We start from the raw sequence: 20,303 nt of genomic DNA, 5'->3' as shown, positions 1-20,303 counted from the left end.
GTTGACAAGCAAACAGCAACTTTAAACAAGACATCAATAAAAATATTCTTTTAAAACAGAAAAACTACTTTATATGGCCAAAAGTATTTGGACACCGGAAGATAAACCTATATGAGCTTGCAGAACATCCCATGCCATAACCATCCCCAATTTTGTTGGAACGCTCACAACAAGATTTGGAAGTGGAATTTGTGCCCACTCAGCTAAAAGAACATGTGTGTTCAGCTGCCAAACCATGGAAACCCATTTCCTTATGCACAGATGCACCGTTCTCATGCATTCTATCCAACAGTTAAATAAAGAATAGGGCAATAGTAGGTAATTTACATTTCCTGAATCTGCACCCAATAAACTGATGGAGTGAGTCGGAAAGCTGTTGCATTGTCACATTTAAAAGCCCCAGGCTTCCATGTTCATGAACGCTGCAGCATTTAAGCACACAATTTATTGCTTACAAAAGGGGACCATCCTCCTTCATTTAAGCTTACCAATCCCAGCGATCACGTTGCGGGGATTGTCCAAGCTGAAGCACAGGCTGGGACAAAGTCCGGTAAGTGAGGGTGGCACTAGCACTTCTCTATACTCTTCTCCTGTCTGATAGCACTCCTCTGTGCTCTCTCCTGTCTGATAGCACTCCTCTGTGCTCGCTCCTGTCTGATCGCACTCCTCTGTGCTCGCTCCTGTCTGATCGCACTCCTCTGTGCTCGCTCCTGTCTGATCGCACTCCTCTGTGCTCGCTCCTGTCTGATCGCACTCCTCTGTGCTCGCTCCTGTCTGATCGCACTCCTCTGTGCTCGCTCCTGTCTGATCGCACTCCTCTGTGCTCGCTCCTGTCTGATCGGACTCCTCTGTGCTCGCTCCTGTCTGATAGGACTCCTCTGTGCTCGCTCCTGTCTGATAGGACTCCTCTGTGCTCGCTCCTGTCTGATAGGACTCCTCTGTGCTCGCTCCTGTCTGATAGGACTCCTCTGTGCTCGCTCCTGTCTGATAGGACTCCTCTGTGCTCGCTCCTGTCTGATAGGACTCCTCTGTGCTCGCTCCTGTCTGATAGGACTCCTCTGTGCTCGCTCCTGTCTGATAGGACTCCTCTGTGCTCGCTCCTGTCTGATAGGACTCCTCTGTGCTCGCTCCTGTCTGCTCGCTCCTGTCTGATAGGACTCCTCTGTGCTCGCTCCTGTCTGATAGAACAGGAGAGAGCACAGAGGAGTCCTATCAGACAGGAGAGAGCACAGAGGAGTATTATGAGATTACTGGACTTAGTCCCAGCCTGTGCTTCAGCTTTGGACAAAGCCATGGTTTTATAAGCCATGATTTCTATAAAAAGTAAATACAATTTTCTTATGAAGTATTTAAGAAAGATTAATGTTTTGCCAAGATGTACAACATTTAAAAAGTTTTTGAATCTTACAGTGCCTATTTAAAGATTCAGGGTATACAGATACGCCCTTGGTCCTTAAGTACCAGGACACAAGGGCGTACCTTTATGCCCTATGTCCTTAACTGGTTAAAATAAAAAATTAAAATGTATTATTAGTTCTTCCATTACTTTTACATTACGTTCTTTAGAAAAAGTAAACTCACTAACAATCATACCTGTTCTTCATAAGTCTCACTTCTCTCTTTCGTGCAGCTTCCTCAGCAGGCTGGGCAGGTATTGCTGGAGAGGATGCCATGACCACTCCTGGTGCAATCGTGCTTGTAGGTGCTGTGCGGATCTGGTAAGTCTGTACATCCCCTGAGGCAGCTTAAATAGAATATGTAAGAACATAAACAATTACTACAGTTAGGCCAAAAAATCCACATATTCTGCAATTATTTACTTTCCCCTACATGAAGATTGAGTGGTTGTAACTTCTTAAGGCAGAAAAGAAGCAGCATCACATGCATTAATTAATCCCAGCTCAGTGAAAACAGCAACAATAGTCACTGTAACAAGAGTGATTTCCTCTGTAAGGGTAGGGTCACATACAGCACATCCGCAGTGTATGTCACAGAGAGACTGCAGAGCAAGCTCCCTGCTATGGCCGGGTAGTTCTGAGACCACTCGTATCAATGGATTTCTGCTGGCAGCCACGAGCAGACAAACAGCTACCTAGCCGTAGCAGGGAGCTCGCTCTGTAGTTCCTCTGTGACTGTTGCAGGGTTCTGCAGCATCAAATACGCTGCAGATGCGCCGTGTGTGACCCTACTCTAAGGCTTAATATGAAGCTAATTCAGTGGCATACAAGGAATACTGTTTTTTGCAGGACTCAAAAAGCGTTAATCAGAAATGTGCCAAATGTAGTTACTTTTAGACTATGTTATAGTCTAACTGAAACCTTCTTCCTGCTGCACCCCTAAAGACAGAAATGTATATTAAAAATTGCCTTCTTAGTATTTGAATTGTATTCCAGGATTTGCTTTGTCTTCAGGTGAGACTGGAGAACAAAGATTCTCAGATGTCTTTCATGAAGGTCTAAAATGCTTGATAAAGGCACCTTCTGCTGAAAACGTCACATCCTTTTTGTAAACCGTTTAAATTAAAAAAAAAATTTGAGCCCCGATTTGAACACTGGATTTCTGGAGTTCTGTGACTTCATACAATTTTTTATGCCATGAACATATTACTATAAAATAACATATTCCTTACTTATGTTTTTTTATTTTTTTTATTTTCTGGAAAACAAAAACAAAAAAAAACTAACTATATTTCCCCCAATTTTTCAGTTTTTTTCCCCATCTCTACCCTGGAGGAGTCACAAAAAAAAAAAATAAATAAATAAACAAAACAGCTACATAGAATGCAAAAGGGCATTTTTTTTTTTTTCCAAACAGTAAGATCAAAGTTTAAGATAAAAACACAAAAAACCCTGCATTTGGCAAACAAAACACACACATAAGAACACCCCCTATTTTGTCATTTTAACAGCTGGGGGGAAAAAAAAGGGTCCTGACACTTCATTTTATGGCCATAACAAATGTACCTGTGAAATTAGTGTGTGCAGAGGCCAACAAAACTCAATAGTAGAATAAGTACTGTTTTGGGGACATAAAAACAGTGTACAGTGTTGTGTTCCCCAACATGTGGCTCTTCAGCTGTTAATAATAAGAACTGAAATTTTGCAAGAGGTCACTGAACACTACCTTAGAGTATTAAATGTCATGTGATATGTCAAATATTCCACCCATAAGTCCATATTTCCCTAGTAAAACTAGCACTAGGTGTTGTTCAGATTGCAAGGACAAACAAGGAGAAGTACATAGCTAAGCACTTATTCTCGCTTCCATCTTGCTGCAAGAATTTGATTTCACTCACTCTCTTGCTCGCAGAGATCTCTGTTCACCTACCTTATAATGAGACCATATAGTGATGCTGGACGAAGATCACTGCGAACCTGGAAATAAAGCACTTATGCACTGTCTAATTGGTGAGGGGTCTCTCTCTCCTGACCAAAACTTTTTACATTTCTCTGTGACATGCCAAAAGTTTCTCTAAATGACAGTGACACTTTAAATTACAGAAAAGTTCTCCTCACCATTTTGTAAGCATTCAAAAAGAAAAAATGACTGTGTAAATTAGATATCACATTTTTCTTACCTTGTACAACAACTTGGTTACTTGGGACAAGAATCTGCTGTCCATCTGTCGTCTGTGCATACTGTAAGATTGTAGGTTGAGATGCAGCTGTGTTGGCCATAGTTAATGTCTGAAGTCCTTGAACTCCATCTGTACCATTGTTAGCTAGCTGTATAGCTCCTCCCTGAGTAATGGCAACTAAATCAGAAACAGCATAGTATAAGTATAATGAAGTATCATAAGAAAAGGGGTCTTTGTAAAAAGAAAACAAAAAGACATAATGATGTAAGAGTTTGTCCAATATTAAAAACATTTTTTTAAAAATTAGCTTAATCTGATATTCCAGGATAGCATTATTAAAAACCAAGAGGATGGAAACAGCTCCACTGCTATATAGGTCAGTAATTTAGTTTAGTAATTGATTACATTTCTATTTTATCTTTATAACTGTACCTAGCCCGATAATTGCACCTCTGAATACCTGGACAATAGTAAATATTCAGAAATGAGATTCCCCCACTAGAATTGAAATCAAATGGCCACAACCTTTTTTTTTTTTTTTTTTTTTTTTTTTATGATGTGCTTTACTTTTTAATATCTGCTCATGACCTACTTGATAAATCTCCTTGGAACCAAGAAGATTGCAGGCGCCTACTTTTTAATTTCTTTGCCAGGGAACTGTGCATACCACAGCTCCCCTACTTCCATTTCTGAATTAAGTAGAGAAAAAAAAACCACAGGTGGCCTTGAAGTGGCAAGAGGGTATGCATGTTTATAACCATATAGAGGGGAGAGCGAGAATAGGGATAATAGTGTTAGCAGTTATCAGGAACATGAACATCTGACCCAGGTATACCTGAAGCAACTGCTCAAACTAGAATCCATAGCCAGTGTGGGTACAAGCTAGCTATGGATTTCCAGGCTAATAAGGTGCTAATACACAGGTAGAATGAGGATACCAAGGTTAAAAAATGTGAATATTTATGTCCCTACTGTGTGTCTCTGTGAGGAGTCCAAATACAGGAAGTGTGGATGGTACAAGCAGGGCTCTGCACAGACTAGACTTTAATTTGAAAAAAAAAATAAAGAGGGTGATTAGAATATATATATTTTTTTTATTTTGTTGACAGATCCAATACCACAAACGAGGTATGACCATACCATACTCTTTAGATGCCAAGTCAAAGTTGATGGTGGCATTTAACCCCTTAAGGACTAAGGGTTTTTCAATTTTTGCACTTTCGTTTTTTCCTCCTTACCTTTTAAAAATCATAACCCTTTCAATTTTCCACCTAAAAATCCATATTATGGCTTATTTTTTGTGTCACCAATTCTACTTTGCAGTGACAGTCATTTTACAAAAAAATTCACGGCGAAACGGAAAAAAAAAATTCACTGTGGGACAAAAACGAAGAAAAAACGCCATTTTGTAAATTTTGGGGGCTTCCGTTTCTACGCAGTGCATATTTCGGGAAAAATTACACCTTATCATTATTCTGTAGGTCCATACGGTTAACCCCTTAAGGACGGAGCCCATTTTCACCTCTAGGACGAAGCCCTTTTTGGCAATTCTGACCACTGTCACTTTAAACATTAATAACTCTGGAATGCTTTTAGTTATCATTCTGATTCCGAGATTGTTTTTTCGTGACATATTCTACTTTAACATAGTGGTTAATTTTTGTGGTAACTTGCATCCTTTCTTGGTGAAAAATCCCCAAATTTGATGAAAAAAATTTAAAATTTTGCATTTTTCTAACTTTGAAACTCTCTGCTTGTAAGGAAAATGGATATTCCAAATATTTTTTTTTTATTCACATATACAATATGTCTACTTTATGTTTGCATTATAAAATTTATGAGTTTTTACTTTTGGAAGACACCAGAGGGCTTCAAAGTTCAGCAGCAATTTTCCGATTTTTCACAAAACTCAGTATTTTTCAGGGACCAGTTCAGGTTTGAAGTGGATTTGAAGGGTCTTCATATTAGAAATACCCCATAAATGACCCGATTATAAAAACTGCACCCCCCAAAGTATTCAAAATGACATTCAGTAAGTGTTTTAACCCTTTAGGTGTTTCACAGGAAAAGCAGCAAATGGAATACCATTTTGGAAACTAGACCCCTTGAGGAACATAACAAGGAATAAAGTGAGCCTTAATACCCCACAGGTGTTTCACGACTTTTGCATATGTAAAAATTTTTTTTTTTTCCACTAAAATGTTGGTTTTCCCCCAAATTTCACATTTTTTAATGGGTTAATAGCAGAAAAGACCCCCCCAAAATTTGTAACCCCATCTCTTCTGAGTATGGAGGTACCCCATAAGTGGACCTGAAGTGCACTGCGGGCGAATTACAATGCTCAGAAGAGACGGCGTCATATTTGGCTTTTTGAGAGCAAACTTTGCTCGGGGGGCATATCGCATTTAGGAAGCCCTTATGGTGCCAGGACAGCAAAAATAACACATGGCATACCATTTTGGAAACTAGACCCCTCACAGAATGTAATGAGGGGTACAGTGAGCATTTACCCCCCACTGGTGTCTGACAGATCTTTGGAACAGTGGGCTGTGCAAAATTTTTCATTTTCACGGACCACTGTTCCAAAGATCCGTCAGACACCAGTGGGGTGTAAATTCTCACTGCACCTCTTATTACATTCCGTGAGGGGTCTAGTTTCCAAAATGGGGTCACATGTGGGTGTGTTTTTTTTTTCCGCGTTTGTCAGAATCGCTGTAACAATCAGCCACCCCTGTGCAAATCACCTCAAATGTACATGGCGCACTCTTCCTTCTGGGCCTTGTTGTGCGCCCCCAGAGCACTTTGCGCCCACATATGGGGTATCTCCGTACTCAGGAGAAATTGCGTTACAAATTTTGGGGGGGGGCGTTTTTCCCTTTTACCTCTTGTGAAAATGAAAAGTATAGGGCAACACCAGCATGTTAGTGTAAAAATGTTTATTTTTTTACACTAACATGCTGGTGTAGACCCCAACTGTTCCTTTTCATAAGGGGTAAAAGGAGAAAAAGCCCCCCAAAATTTTTTAGGCAATTTCTCCCGAGTATGGCGATACCCCATATGTGACCCTATACTGTTGCCTTGAAATACGACAGGGCTCCAAAGTGAGAGCGCCATGCGCATTTTAGGCCTGAATTAGGGACTTGCATAGGGGTGGACATAGGGGTATTCTATGCCAGTGATTCCCAAACAGGGTGCCTCCAGCTGTTGTAAAACTCCCAGCATGCTTGGACAGGGGGACGGGGAACCGAACTTTAACCCCCCCTCCCCCAGTCTGCTATCGGTCGGTCGCTTGGCCGACCAAAAGCAGGGATAGGAGGGGTGGCACCCCTGCTACCAAACTCCGAGACACCCTCGATCCCCCTGAAGGGATAGGACACCCCCGATCCCTCTTATTTTCCGGGTCACCGGATCAAAAGTGACCCGTATGACCCGGAATCGCGCAGATCGCAGGTCTGAATTGACCTGCGATTTGCGCCCATGTCGGTCATGGGGGGGTCTCAGGACCCCCCTCGGCGATGTGCCGGGATGCCTGCTGTTAGATAACAGCAGTCATCCCGGCCCGATCACCGCTACCGGTGACGCGGCGCTCCCGGAACCCAGCGACGTACATGTACGTCGCTTGACGTGAAGGGGTTAAGATGATACCCTACTTATATAGGTTTGATTTTGTCGTACTTCGGGAAAAAAATCATAACTACATGCAGGAAAATGTATACGTTTACAAATGTCATCTTCTGACCCCTATAACTTTTTTATTTTTCCACGAACAGAGCGGTATGAGGACTCATTTTTTGCGCCGTGATCTGAAGTTTTTATCGATACGATTTTTGTTTTGATCGGACTTTTTGATCACTTTTTATTAATTTTTTAATGGTATAAAAAGTGACCAAAAATACGCTTTTTTGGACTTTGGAATTTTTTTGCGTGTACGCCATTGACCGAGCGGTTTAATTAATGATATATTTTTATAGTTCGGACATTTCCGCACGTGATCTGAAGTTTTTATCGATACGATTTTTGTTTTGATCGGACTTTTTGATCACTTTTTATTAATTTTTTAATGGTATAAAAAGTGACCAAAAATACGCTTTTTTGGACTTTGGAATTTTTTTGCGTGTACGCCATTGACCGAGCGGTTTAATTAATGATATATTTTTATAGTTCGGACATTTCCGCACGTGGCGATACCACATGTTTATTTTTTTTTTATTTACACTTTTTTTTTTATTTACACTTATTTTTTTATGGGAAAAGGGGGGTGATTCAAACTTTTATTAGGGAAGGGGTTAAATGACCTTTATTAACACTGCACACACTGATCTTTTACACAGATCACAGGCGTGTATTAACACGCCTGTGATCAGTGTTCTCGGCGCTTGAATGCTCCTGCCTGGATCTCAGGCACGGAGCAGTCATTCGTCGTTCGGACACCGAGGAGGCAGGTAAGGGCCCTCCCGGTGTCCTGTAAGCTGTTCGGGACGCCGCGATTTCACCATGGCGGTCCCGAACAGCCTGACTGAGCAGCCGGGATACTTTCACTTTCGAAGCGGCGGTCAGGTTTGACCGCCGCTTCTAAAGGGTTAATACCGCACATTGCCGTGATCGGCGATGTGTGGTATTAGGCGCGGGTCCCGGCCGTTGATGAGCGCCGGGACCGACGCGGGAGCCGGCACAGGACGTAAATATACGTCCTGCGTCGTTAAGGGGTTAAACAAGCCGGCAGTGGAAATCATTCCATGTCTGCTATTAGCAATGTAAGAGATAGGAAAATAGAAGGTCTATCAAATACTCACTATATTGGCCACTGCTGGTTTGGTATATAGGTGTCGGTACAGTCACTGTTGTAATGGCTGGAGCAGATGTCTCCTCTTCAGACTTTTCTTCCTCAATTCTTGGTACACCAGGGGCATCTGAAGATAGATCATTTAAGATTTTTCTGTGGAAATAAATACAGTTAGTTTCCTTCACCTCTTAAAGGGGTACTCCGGTGGAAAACATTATTTTTTTTTAAATGAACTGGTGCCAGAAAGTTAAACAGATTTGTAAAAATATCAATCCTTTCAGTACTTCTTAGCAGCTGTATGCTACAGAGGAAATTCTTTTCTTTTTGAATGTATTTTTTGTCTTGTCCAGTGCTCTATGCCGACACCTCTGTCTGTGTCAGGAACTGTCTAGAGCAGCATAGGTTTGCTATGGGGATTTTCTCCTGCTCTGGACAGTTCCTAATATGGCCATCAGGTGTCAGCAGAGAGCACTGTGGACAAGACAAAAAATTAATAAAAAAAGAAAAAGCATTTCCTCTAGGATACAGTTGCTAATAAGTACTGGAAGGGTAAAGATTTTTTCATAGAAGTAATTTACAAATCTGTTTAACTTTCAGGCACCAGTTGATTTAAAAAAAAAATAAATAAAATGTTTTCCACTGGAACACCCCGGACCAGACCAATTTTCTTTTTTTTCTTTTTCAGGTTTTCCCCCTCGCCTTTTAATAGCCATAATGCCTATTTTTTCCATCTTCACACCCATGAGGGCCTGTTTTTTGCAAGACCAAGTGTGCTTTTTAATGACTTCCTTAATTTTTTTTCATAACATATGCTACAAAACAAATATAAAAAAATGTATATATTTGAGAGGTGAAATTTTTTTTGGGGGGGGGAGCCTTTTTCCTGCCTTTTTTCAAACTAACTTAATTCGTTAGGTCTGCACGAATACAACAATACCCAATTCGTATAATTTCAGTCATGTTTTACTTTTTAGAATTTTTTTTATTTGCAATTTTCTGACTCCCTATAACTATTTTTCCTGTATACGGGGGCTTTATGCGCTGTGATCTGTAGTTTTTATCAGAACCATTTTGGTAATAATAAGATCACTGTGCCATCAGGGAGCATTTAAAGGAGTATTGAAAGGGAGCAAAAAATAATAGACCCTGGCTCTCTGATAGAAGCATGTGCTGCGGTTGGCACACACTCCATTCTTTACAGAGGCGTTGAAGAGACCAGAGTGCTGTGCTCGAGCATCTCTGGAACTCCCATAGAAAACAATGGAGTTAGGAGCCCGCAGTATTTGTCCTTAAATAGTACCGGTCACCAAACTAAACTTTTAATATATTGTTCCTTATGTTGTTATAAGACACTTTGCTATTTACTTGCTGTTAAAATTCTCAACCTTTATATGTTTTTAATGTGATTGAAAAAATGGCAACTAGGCGGCTCTGTTCTGTTCCCAAACAATTAATTTGGTCTCCACCAAGGCTTGCAGAAGTCCATACTCAGGAAGTGCATGCTGGGCATGGGGAGGCACAGCTCTCACAGTCTTCAGTGACGTCGCCCCTGCTGGGGAACGCCAACTTTCTCCTGCCAGGAGCTCACACAATGTGAGCAAAGGGAGAGGTATAATGCAGAGCTTTTTAAAGCTCGGAATTTTTTTTCAGGGCAGAAGGGGTGTTAGGAGACATTAGTGAATATAATCTGAGTTAGTTTAGAAAATATGGTTTAATGACATGTATTCTGGCCCCATGACGTATATACATGGGTCGTTAAGGTGTTAAAATGCTCCACAGAAAATAAAAACAAAATCGTTCTTAAAGGGGTTCTCCGGTGCTTACACATCTTATCCCCCATCCAAAGGATAAGGGATAAGATGCCTGATCGCGGGAGTCCCGCAGCTGGGGACGCCCGCGATCATGCACGCGGCACCCCGTTAGTAATCAGTCCCCGGAGCGTGTTCGCTCCGGGTCTGATTACGGTCGACTGCAGAGCCGGCGGCGTGTGACGTCACGCCCCCGCCCCCGTGTGACGTCACGCTCCGCCCCTCCCGTAGGCTTGCATTGAGAGGGGCATTAAGTCCTGCTCAACAGTGTCAGTACGACTGCTAGGCCCTCCCCCACCAGTCCAGAGAACAAGGACATAATTGACCTGCCCACCCTCTAATTCTTATTCTTTATAGAAGAATATGACACTATTCTATTAAGACAAATATTAAAATTTTAGTAGGATCAGCTGAGGATTATGTATGTATAAGGGACCCTCTCACAAAATCTGTGCTCGTATTGTCTCTAGTATGAACTCAGTACATAATACTTAACAGCGAGTGATCACTGCCTCATTTGGACTAGAGAATTAAGCTAAGTTCACACGGCAGAATTTCACAGGAATATTCGGGCAGAATTTCACAGGAATGCCATAATGTCTGTGAGGCAGCCAATAGCTGCAAAGCTATGAGTGATGCCAAAAGGGTGAAGATTTTAAGCATATAACTTATTGGAAAAGATATAGAGCTGGGCGGTATGACCAAAAATGTGTATCACAGTATTTTTTGTAAATGATGGCGGTTCCACGGTATTTAACGGTATTGTGACCCGTATTCGCTGCTTCTCTCTCCTCCCCCCCCAAATCTTCATGTGACCCGTGGGCGAGGCAAGCCTCATGCTGCTTCCTGGGGATGGGAACGTCACAGAGCCGTCAGCCTATGACCGGCCGCAGCGATGTCCCGCCTCGGCCGGTGATAGGCTGAGCGCAGTCATGTAAGGAGCCGGACGGCTGCTTACATGACAGTGGGCTCAGCCTATCACCGGCTGAGGCGGGACATGGCTGTGGCCGGTGATAGGCTGACTGCTCTGACACGTTCCCATCCCCAGGAAGCAGCAAGAGCAGTGGAGGGACCGTGTGGCCGGTTCCAGAGCAACGGGGGAACATAGGAAGGTGAGTTAAAGTTTGTTTATTTTTGAAGCCCAGGCTCAGGATAGTACAGGACAGTGCAGCGCAGCGCTGGGCTGATAATTGGATAATTGGGGGGGGGGGAGAGAAGCAGAACAACGTCCGCGGGTCACATACGATTAGTTCCCCGATGTGGGGGACAGCGCAGCGCTGATATTTCATTGGGGGGGGGGGGGGGAGAAAGAAGCAGAACAGCGCCCGCGGGTCACATATGATTAGTTGCCTGATGTGGGGCAGTGCTGATAATTCATTCATTAGAGGAGGGGGGGGGGGGGGGGGGGGGGGGCATGCCAACCGGTATTGCGGTATGGGAAAAATTCATATCATGCAGGGAAAATAATTTGGTATGAACCAGTATACCGCCCAGCACTAGGAAAAGACTTAAAGGTGTTGTCCTGGCAAAGTGGGAATATGAATGAAACCTTGCATATGTCAGAGGGTTAAATAAGGAAAGTAGTGTTTTAATAAAAATATTAACTAAACGCAAGAAGGCACGATTTAAGGTTAGAAGAAGAACAGAAGCAATATCAGAATATTTTTTTTTACTGAAAGAGATGCTTGGAACAAACTTCCAACAGAGGCAAAGTATACTCCTAACAATAAAAACTAGATTGAGCATGTGGTCTCTTTCTGTCATCAATCTTCCACATTTCTATTTTCTGCAGTGTTGATAAAAAATACATACAGAACACATTGGTATTTGCACTGCAAGTGAAAAATTCAACAGGTTGTGAGTTACATTTCATTATTTACTAAACATAGTCCAGAGAGCATCTATGATACTAATCTCTCTAAAGACATATGTCAGCTGAACTTGCCAATATTAGCGGGACAGACTAACAATTTTGTTCTTGGGGAAACAAACTGCCACCAGAAGAGTCTAACACCAGCTTACCTCCCCTCTCTCTATTGAGAACACATAACCGCTCAGCCAAGCCGAATATTTTTATGTATGGGGGATTCGTAGTGTGTGTTGTCCGCAGAACAAATGTTTGTCGGACAGCTATTGAAGGTATATGACCACCTTTAGTACAGAGTTGCTAACTATTATACCTGTATGATGGCCGTCTTGACAAAATTTCTCTGCGCTTCTGAGAGTCTGTAACACTGTCTACGGATTCTTGGGAATCTTCGCTTTCTGCAATTGTGGAGATCTGAAAAGAAACATTACATCAATTGGTCACATAACTGGGCAATATGACATCTAAAGTTTGCAAAGAGTACAACAGATTTACAGGTGGAAAATAAGAAGCATCATAGCTCTAGATTAGAATTGTAATAAAAATCAATTAATTTAATCAATTTCTTTTTTACTCTCCTATGTGACAATATATCAACATCTTACATATTCTTCCCATCCATGCTTCTTCCTGGATCTTAGTTGGGCTACTGTCACCTGCTGTCTCTATGCAGCAGGCAGCCTTTCCCTGGCCCAACTTAGTTTACTTTCTCTCCAAATTTCTTTCATGAAAAATAAATTTGAAGCATAGCGATCCATCCACAAATGTTCTGTGTGCAAAAATTTGAAAAAATAGTTTATGCCAATATTTATTGCCCATGAAAGAAATTTGAGGAGTAGGTAAAATAGAGCTCTGCAATAAGCTATCTGCACTGCTTGGCATAAATAAATGAGAAAAATTACAGCTTGCCCCTGAAGTGGCATTTACAGAAAAAGGTGCTTTTTCAGTGGATTAGTTATGAACAGGATTTATTCTGGCTTCAGTAAAAGCCAAATGTTACCCTGCTTATATCAAAGTCTGGTTAGCAGCTCAATGGTTAAGTTATCCTACAGTAGTAGAGCTCTAGGATTCTGTGATCAGCAGAAGAGTCACAGAAATTAATCAGTAGGCTTCATTTATCAAAGGAAAAACTTTGTTGCCGATTATCATAATTACAGCACAACTTTAATTTCTTAGGCTGGGTCCACACTACGTTTTGTCCCATACGGGAGCGCATACGGCAGGGGGGAGCTAAAATCTTGCGCTCCCGTATGTGACCGTATGCGCTCCCGTATGTCATTCATTTCAATGAGCCGGCCGGAGTGAAACGTTCGGTCCGGTCGGCTCATTTTTGCGCCGTATGCGCTTTTACAACCGGACCTAAAACTGTGGTCAAAGCAAAAAATGAGCCGACCGGACCGAACGTTTCACTCCGGTCGGCTCATTGAAATGAATGACATACGGGAGCGCATACGGTAACATACGGGAGCGCGAGGTTTTAGCTCTCCCCTGCCGTATGCGCTCCCGTATGGGACAAAACGTAGTGTGGACCCAGCCTTAGACTGCTAGGTAAAATGAGACATGTACTGCGTTGGTGTTTAAAAAGCACATGTTAAGACTGTATTGATAAATAAGGCCCATTGTGTGAACACATCCTCATCCAGTATGCAAAACCAATAACTCTCAGTATTACAGCCCACAGGAGCATTTATGAACATCAATAAGAGGTCAGTATTCTCTGTCCAGAATTGATGACAGAACAAGCAATTCCAGATCAGATACCAAAAATTGACTTGCAGCATACAACATCTATGGCAACTGTCATTCGGCAGCCTACCCATTTTATGGAGCAGAACAGGAGTGAAATAACATTGATGTATAAAATAAAGTTGCACTGAGTTTGTTTCTGCCCACTCTTCATCTTTGAGGGTGGGGATAAGCTCCTGCCATTTAACAGTCAGCTGAGTAGAGATTATTTGATTAGTGAGTAGGGGCCCATGTTGGGCTTAAATAAGCCCAGAGGGTCCTTGTATTTTCACAGACATTGGGGAGGATTTATTAAAACCTGTGAGGAGGAAGAGTGGGCCTGTAGCTTACAGCAACCAATCAGATCGTGTCTTTCATGTTTAAAAACAAAGCAATCTGATGGATTGCTAAGGGTAACTGAACCACTTTTCTTCTACACCGGTTTTAATAAATATCCCCCAATTTGCTTTGGCCAGGTATTGACCATCTATGGCAGTGTTTCTGAAGCGCAGTCCTCAAGTCCCCCCAACAGGTCATGTTTTCTAGATTTCCTTAGTCTTTCACAGATCACATGACTGTGGTGATGCCAGATTCACTGACCATAATGATATCACCTGTGAAAGACTAAGGAAATCCTGAAAACATGACCTGTTGGGGGTGCTTGAGGACCGCACTTGAGAAACACTGATCTATGGCATGTCTCAGTTGAAAGCAGCTATATAGGGCAATGCAGAGCACAACATGAGATACCTCAAATGTGCAGAGGATCATTGTAGTGACACCCAACAGCTTCCAAAACCAGCCAGAGAGGAAGTAATAAGTGCAGGATTTCAAAGTTGTCCCAGATTTGTTTCCCTTATGATGCCAGGATGAGGTGCAAGCATCTACATGTAGTCCACACCTGGATAGCTAAATGGTGAAGGGGTATAAATGGGACCTGTGGCTTGAACGAGCCCTTAAAAACAGTCTAGGGGTTTATTAGATTTAGATAAAGATGATAAAACTTCTGCATTCGGCCTATACACATCAATGACCCAGAAGCAAAGATCTCAATTGTCCTGCTAGATAGTAGAGATGTAGATTAGGAAGAGCATAGCCCGCCTAAATTCTGGTGAGTAAGTAATATACTCTGGGAAGATTTCTTTTGGCTGCACACATTCTTTCCTGAAGAGACTTCCAGCTGGGACTGGGCTGCACTTACTGGTGGCCTTGTCAAGACCTATTTGCTGCACCCAAATTCAGACCCCTGAATCCCTACAGGGCCTGCTCACCTCAGAAACATATATTTGCTAAGAACATATTGCTCTGTCTTCAGAGCACTGTCTCAGGATAGGGTAATAACACTTCCCACTTTGCTTATTCTTGGCTTAGAGTATAAATGTTTGTCTACTGTTATCCTTAGGCCATGTTCACATGGCAGAATTTCCTCACTGAATTTTCTAAACTTCTCCATGCAAAAGCCATGGCACACAAGTAATCTGAAGCAAATTTCAAGAAGAATTTCCTTGTGGAAATTCTGTCTGAAATTAATGCCCCATTGATCTCAATGGAAGGGCCTGACAAGGAGTATTTTTGGCTTCAAGAATTGACATAACATGAATATTCAGCTTGGAATGTGCCTCAAATGACTCGTGCACCATCGTTTTTGCATGGAGAAGTAGAGGAAATTCAGTGTGAACATAGCCTTAAAGGGAAACAGACAGATGGATCAATCACAGTAAGCTAAATACACAGTTGGGTAGCGTAGTCGATCCCAGGTAAAACAATGTTTTACTGACCAGAATCTGTTCAGCGGACATTATGTTCAATTTGCTTTTTTCCTCCTTTTTTTGGTTTAGTTCCAATACACACAAAGGGAATAAACATGTGTTACTGCAATCCTTTTCTGTGAGAAATACTTAATTTTCTTGAAAAATGGCATGGGTGCCAACATTTACGGCCATGACAGTATTAGGCTGCAGATAGTTTTACACATAATGGGGGGCATTTACTAATCTTTTACTATGTAGTCTGGTTTTTACCCTGTTTTTTTCTACTTCATTTTTGACTATGTGCGACAAATTTACTAAATTGTTGCACGGCATTAATAAATTTGGCGCACATAGGCAAAAGTGGGAAATTTACTTCATGTAGTAGAAAAAATAGTCTGTTCCTTTTTCCTGCTGTCTGAATAGGTTTGGCTGCTAGGTTTCCTTCTGGATCTTTTGTTTTTGAGTTTTTTTTTAGCTTTTTCACCACATCTAAATAATTCAATAACTACAGTGGTCCCTCAAGTTACAATATTAATTGGTTCCAGGAAAACCATTGTAAGTTGAAACCATTGTATGTTGAGACCATAACTCTATGGAAACAGGGTAATTGGTTCTAAAGGCACCAAAATGTCATCCAAAAATAGGAAAAAGTGACAAAGAAAAATAAGTAGATAACTGATATAGATAAAGCAAATCCTTACATATAAAAGTAATAAAGATCTGCTGGGAGCTGTAAATCACTGTCTATGTCAGTGTTTCCCAAGCAGGGAGCCTCCAGCTGTTGCAAAACTATAACTCCCAGCATGCCTGGACAGCCAAAGGCTGTCCGGGCATGCTGGGAGTTGTAGTTTTGCAAAAAATGGGGCCACCCTGCTTGGCAAACACTGGTCTATGTAGAGGACAGGAGCTTCTTCAGGGGTCCTGTACAGTACAGGCAATGTCCAAAACAAGTAATGGAGTTGCCCTCACCTGGTGTCCAAAAGAGCAGCTAACCCTGATACAGGTAAAGTGTACAGAACATGTAATACCAGTCAGTGCATACACTTCAGTAATACAGGGGTTTTACCAGTGAATGCCCATTTTGATTGGTTGGTTCTTCCAGCCATTGACACGTTTTACAGATCTGGACTGTCTGTAGCATTGTATGTTGAGTCTGGTTTCAACTTACGATGGTCCAGAAAAGACCATTGTATGTTGAAACTATTGTATGTTGAGGCCATTGTAAGTTGAGGGATCACTGTAAATTGTAGTCATGGCTCAGAAGTGGTAAACAGCGTTTAGTGTGTGTGTGTGTGTGTGTGTGTGTGTGTTTATTACATTTTTTTAACACAGTTTTTTTCTCCCTAAATGTACTTACACTTTTTTTTTTTTTTGGTTACTTCTTCTACAGATCTGTGTATCCTGTGGACTCCTTCGGATTCGGTGGACTACTTCGATGACCAGCGTTTTTCTTTGCTTGATGTTAATAAAATGGTTAACGAGGGCTTGTGGGGGAGTGTTTTTTGTAATAAATTTTTTTTAAAACCTGTTGTGTTTTATTTTTATTTTACTTTACTAGACAGGCTTAGTAGTGGAAGCTGTCTTATAGACTGAGTTCATTACTAAGCCGGGCTTAGCGTTAGCCACAAAAACAGCTAGCGCTAACCCCCAATTATTACCCCGGTACCCAACACACAGGGGTGCCGGGAAGAGCCGGTACCAACAGGCCCGGAGCGTCAAAAATGGCGCTCCTGGGCCTAGGCGGTAACAGGCTGGCGTTATTTAGGTTGGGGAGGGCCAGTAACAATGGTCCTCGCCCACCCTGGTAACGTCAGGCTGTTACTGTTTGGTTGGTATTTGGTTGAGAATAAAAATAGGGAGACCCTATGCGTTTTTTAAATATATTTAATTATTTATTTAAAAAAAAAACGCATAGGGTCCCCCCTATTTTCATTCTCAGCCAAATACCAACCAAACAGTAACAGCCTGACGTTCCCAGGGTGGGCGAGGACCATTGTTACTGGCCCTCCCCAGCCTAAATAACGCCAGCCTGTTACCGCCTAGGCCCAGGAGCGCCATTTTTGACGCTCCAGGCCTGTTGGTACCGGCTCTTCCCGGCACCCCTGTGGCGTTGGGTACCGGGGTAATAATAGGGGGTTAGCGCTAGCTGTTTTTGTGGCTAGCGCTAAGCCCAGGTTAGTAATGGACTCTGTCTATAAGACAGCTTCCACTACTAAGCCTGTCTAGTAAAGTAAGAAAAAAACACAACAGGTTTTAAAAAATTTTTATTACAAAAAACACTCCCCCACAAGCCCTCGTTAACCATTTTATTAAAATCAAACAAAGAAAAACGCTGGTCATCGAAGTAGTCCACCGAATCCGAAGGAGTCCACAGGATAAACGGATCTGAAATGAGAAGAAAACAAAAAAAATGGGTTAGTACATTTATTATCACCTGCTCACACATCTCCCGCCCCGCACGACTACAACTGCCAGCATGCCCTTACAGTAAGGACATGCTGGGAGTTGTAGTTGTGTGGTGCAGGAGATGTGTGAGCAGGTGATAATAAATGTGACAAGCTTGTCCCCTGTCCCCAGCTGCAGGACTACAACTCCCAGCATGCCCTTACAGTAAGGTGGGGCGGAGGCCGGGCACAGTGTTTCCCAACCTGGGACTTGTAGTTTTGCAACATCTGGAGGCACCCTGGTTGGGAAACACTGTTTTAGGCCAGTGTTTCCCAACCAGGGTGCCTCCAGATGTTGCAAAACTACAAGCCCCAGCATGCCTGGACAGTCAAAGGCTGTCTAGGCATGCTGGGAGTTGTAGTTTTGCAACATCTGGAGGCAACCTGGCTGGGAAACACTGGCCTAAAACAGTGTTTCCCAACCAGGGTGCCTCCAGATGTTGCAAAACTACAAGTCCCAGCATGCCTGGACAGTCAAAGGCTGTCTAGGCATGCTGGGAGTTGTAGTTTTGCAACATCTGGAGGCAACCTGGCTGGGAAACACTGGCCTAAAACAGTGTTTCCCAACCAGGGTGCCTCCAGATGTTGCAAAACTACAAGTCCCAGCATGCCTGGACAGTCAAAGGCTGTCTAGGCATGCTGGGAGTTGTAGTTTTGCAACATCTGGAGGCAACCTGGCTGGGAAACACTGGCCTAAAACAGTGTTTCCCAACCAGGGTGCCTCCAGATGTTGCAAAACTACAAGCCCCAGCATGCCTGGACAGTCAAAGGCTGTCCAGGCATGCTGGGAGTTGTAGTCTTGCAACAACTGGAGGCACCCTGGTTGGGAAGCCTGCGCAACTTACCGGCTTCCGTAGGATCCAGCGCTGCACGACACTGCCGCGCGACAGTGCCGCGCGACGATCTCCGACAGCGATCGTCGCTGGAGCCTCGGAAGGGTAAGTGAACCTCTTCGCCGGTCCCCTTCAGCTGTTTAGTTTTGCAACAGCTGGAGGACTACAGTTTACAGACCACAAACCAGGGGTCTGCAAACTGTGGCCCTCCAGCTGTTGCAAAACTACAACTCCCAGCATGTCTGGACAGCCAATGGCTGTCCAGGCATGCTGGGAGTTGTAGTCTTGCAACATCTGGAGGCACCCTGGTTGGGAAACACTGTTTTAGGCCAGTGTTTCCCAACAAGGGTGCCTCCAGCTGTTGCAAAACTACAACTCCCAGCATGCCCGGACAGCCAATGGCTGTCCAGGCATGCTGGGAGTTGTAGTCTTGCAACATCTGGAGGCACCCTGGTTGGGAAACACTGTTTTAGGCCAGTGTTTCCCAGCAAGGGTGCCTCCAGCTGTTGCAAAACTACAACTCCCAGCATGCCCGGACAGCCAAAGGGTGTCCAGGCATGCTGGAAGTTGTAGTCTTGCAACATTTGGAGGCACCCTGGTTGGGAAGCTTGCGCAACTTACCGGCTTCCGTAGGATCCAGCGCTGCACGACACTGCCGCGCGACACTGCCGCGCGACGATCTCCGTCAGCGATCGGCGCTGGAGCCTCGGAAGGGTAAGTGAACTTCTTCGCCGGTCCCCTTCAGCTGTTTAGTTTTGCAACAGCTGGAGGACTACAGTTTACAGACCACACACCAGTGGTCTGCAAACTGTGGCCCTTCAGCTGTTGCAAAACTACAACACCCAGCATGCCCTGACAGCCAAAGCCTATGGCTCTCAGGGCAGGAGCCCGGGCTGACATTACAGTGCAGCCGCCCGGGCTCCTCATACGGTCTCCCCGCTACCCCCCTTGTCTCCCGCACGGGCTCCTCATACGGCCTCCCCGCTACCCCCCCCCCCCCTTGTCTCCCGCCCGCGCCGCTCGACTCCCGCTGCTACAAGACTACAACTCCCAGCGTGTCCTCACTGTAAGGCCATGCTGGGACTTGTAGTCTTGCAACAGTAGACAGATGGGAGTTGTGTGGCGCTGGCAGGTGAGAGGGGGGGATGTAAATCACTGTAGTGTCCCGGTAGCGCAGTGAGGGTAGCGGGGAGAAAGTATGTCGGAGCCCGGGCGGCAGTAGCTTTTCCTGCTCCATGTTGGAGCTGGAGTAAATTTAGTCAATTTTTATGGCCGTTGCGACAGTTTATTGCGCAACTGCGACTGTCTCAGTTAATAAATTCCTGACCACTGCAAGTAAAAACTGAAAACTTGCGTAAATTAAGCGGGAATTTTTTTTTTTACTTTCTAGCTCTTGCTAGGGAAAGTCGCACAATTTATAGGGTAGGCGCAATTGCGACAATTTTGCGCCAAAAATAGTCAGAAAAAAATGACTAAACCCCTTAGTAAATGCCCCCCAATATGCTTAGATATGCT

At 43.4% G+C, this 20,303-nt stretch overlaps 1 protein-coding gene across 2 annotated transcripts in view; it reads right to left on the bottom strand.

Annotated features, from left to right (window-relative positions):
- CREB1 (cAMP responsive element binding protein 1) overlaps positions 1 to 20,303 on the bottom strand; it is a 106,551-nt gene that overhangs the window by 1,380 nt on the left and 84,868 nt on the right. For both annotated transcript variants that reach the window (XM_056537136.1, XM_056537135.1), the window contains 4 exons: positions 12,349 to 12,449; positions 8,371 to 8,513; positions 3,578 to 3,754; positions 1,594 to 1,744 (listed from right to left, as the gene is read on the bottom strand). In XM_056537136.1, the coding sequence (XP_056393111.1) occupies positions 1,594 to 1,744; positions 3,578 to 3,754; positions 8,371 to 8,513; positions 12,349 to 12,449 (572 nt within the window). The remainder of the gene's footprint in view (positions 1 to 1,593; positions 1,745 to 3,577; positions 3,755 to 8,370; positions 8,514 to 12,348; positions 12,450 to 20,303) is intronic.

Source organism: Hyla sarda, chromosome 8, assembly GCF_029499605.1.
Source record: "Hyla sarda isolate aHylSar1 chromosome 8, aHylSar1.hap1, whole genome shotgun sequence".
Taxonomy (NCBI): Eukaryota; Metazoa; Chordata; class Amphibia; order Anura; family Hylidae; genus Hyla; species Hyla sarda.
Note: the sequence above shows the minus strand (reverse complement) of the source record. Positions and strands in the feature narration are given on the sequence as shown.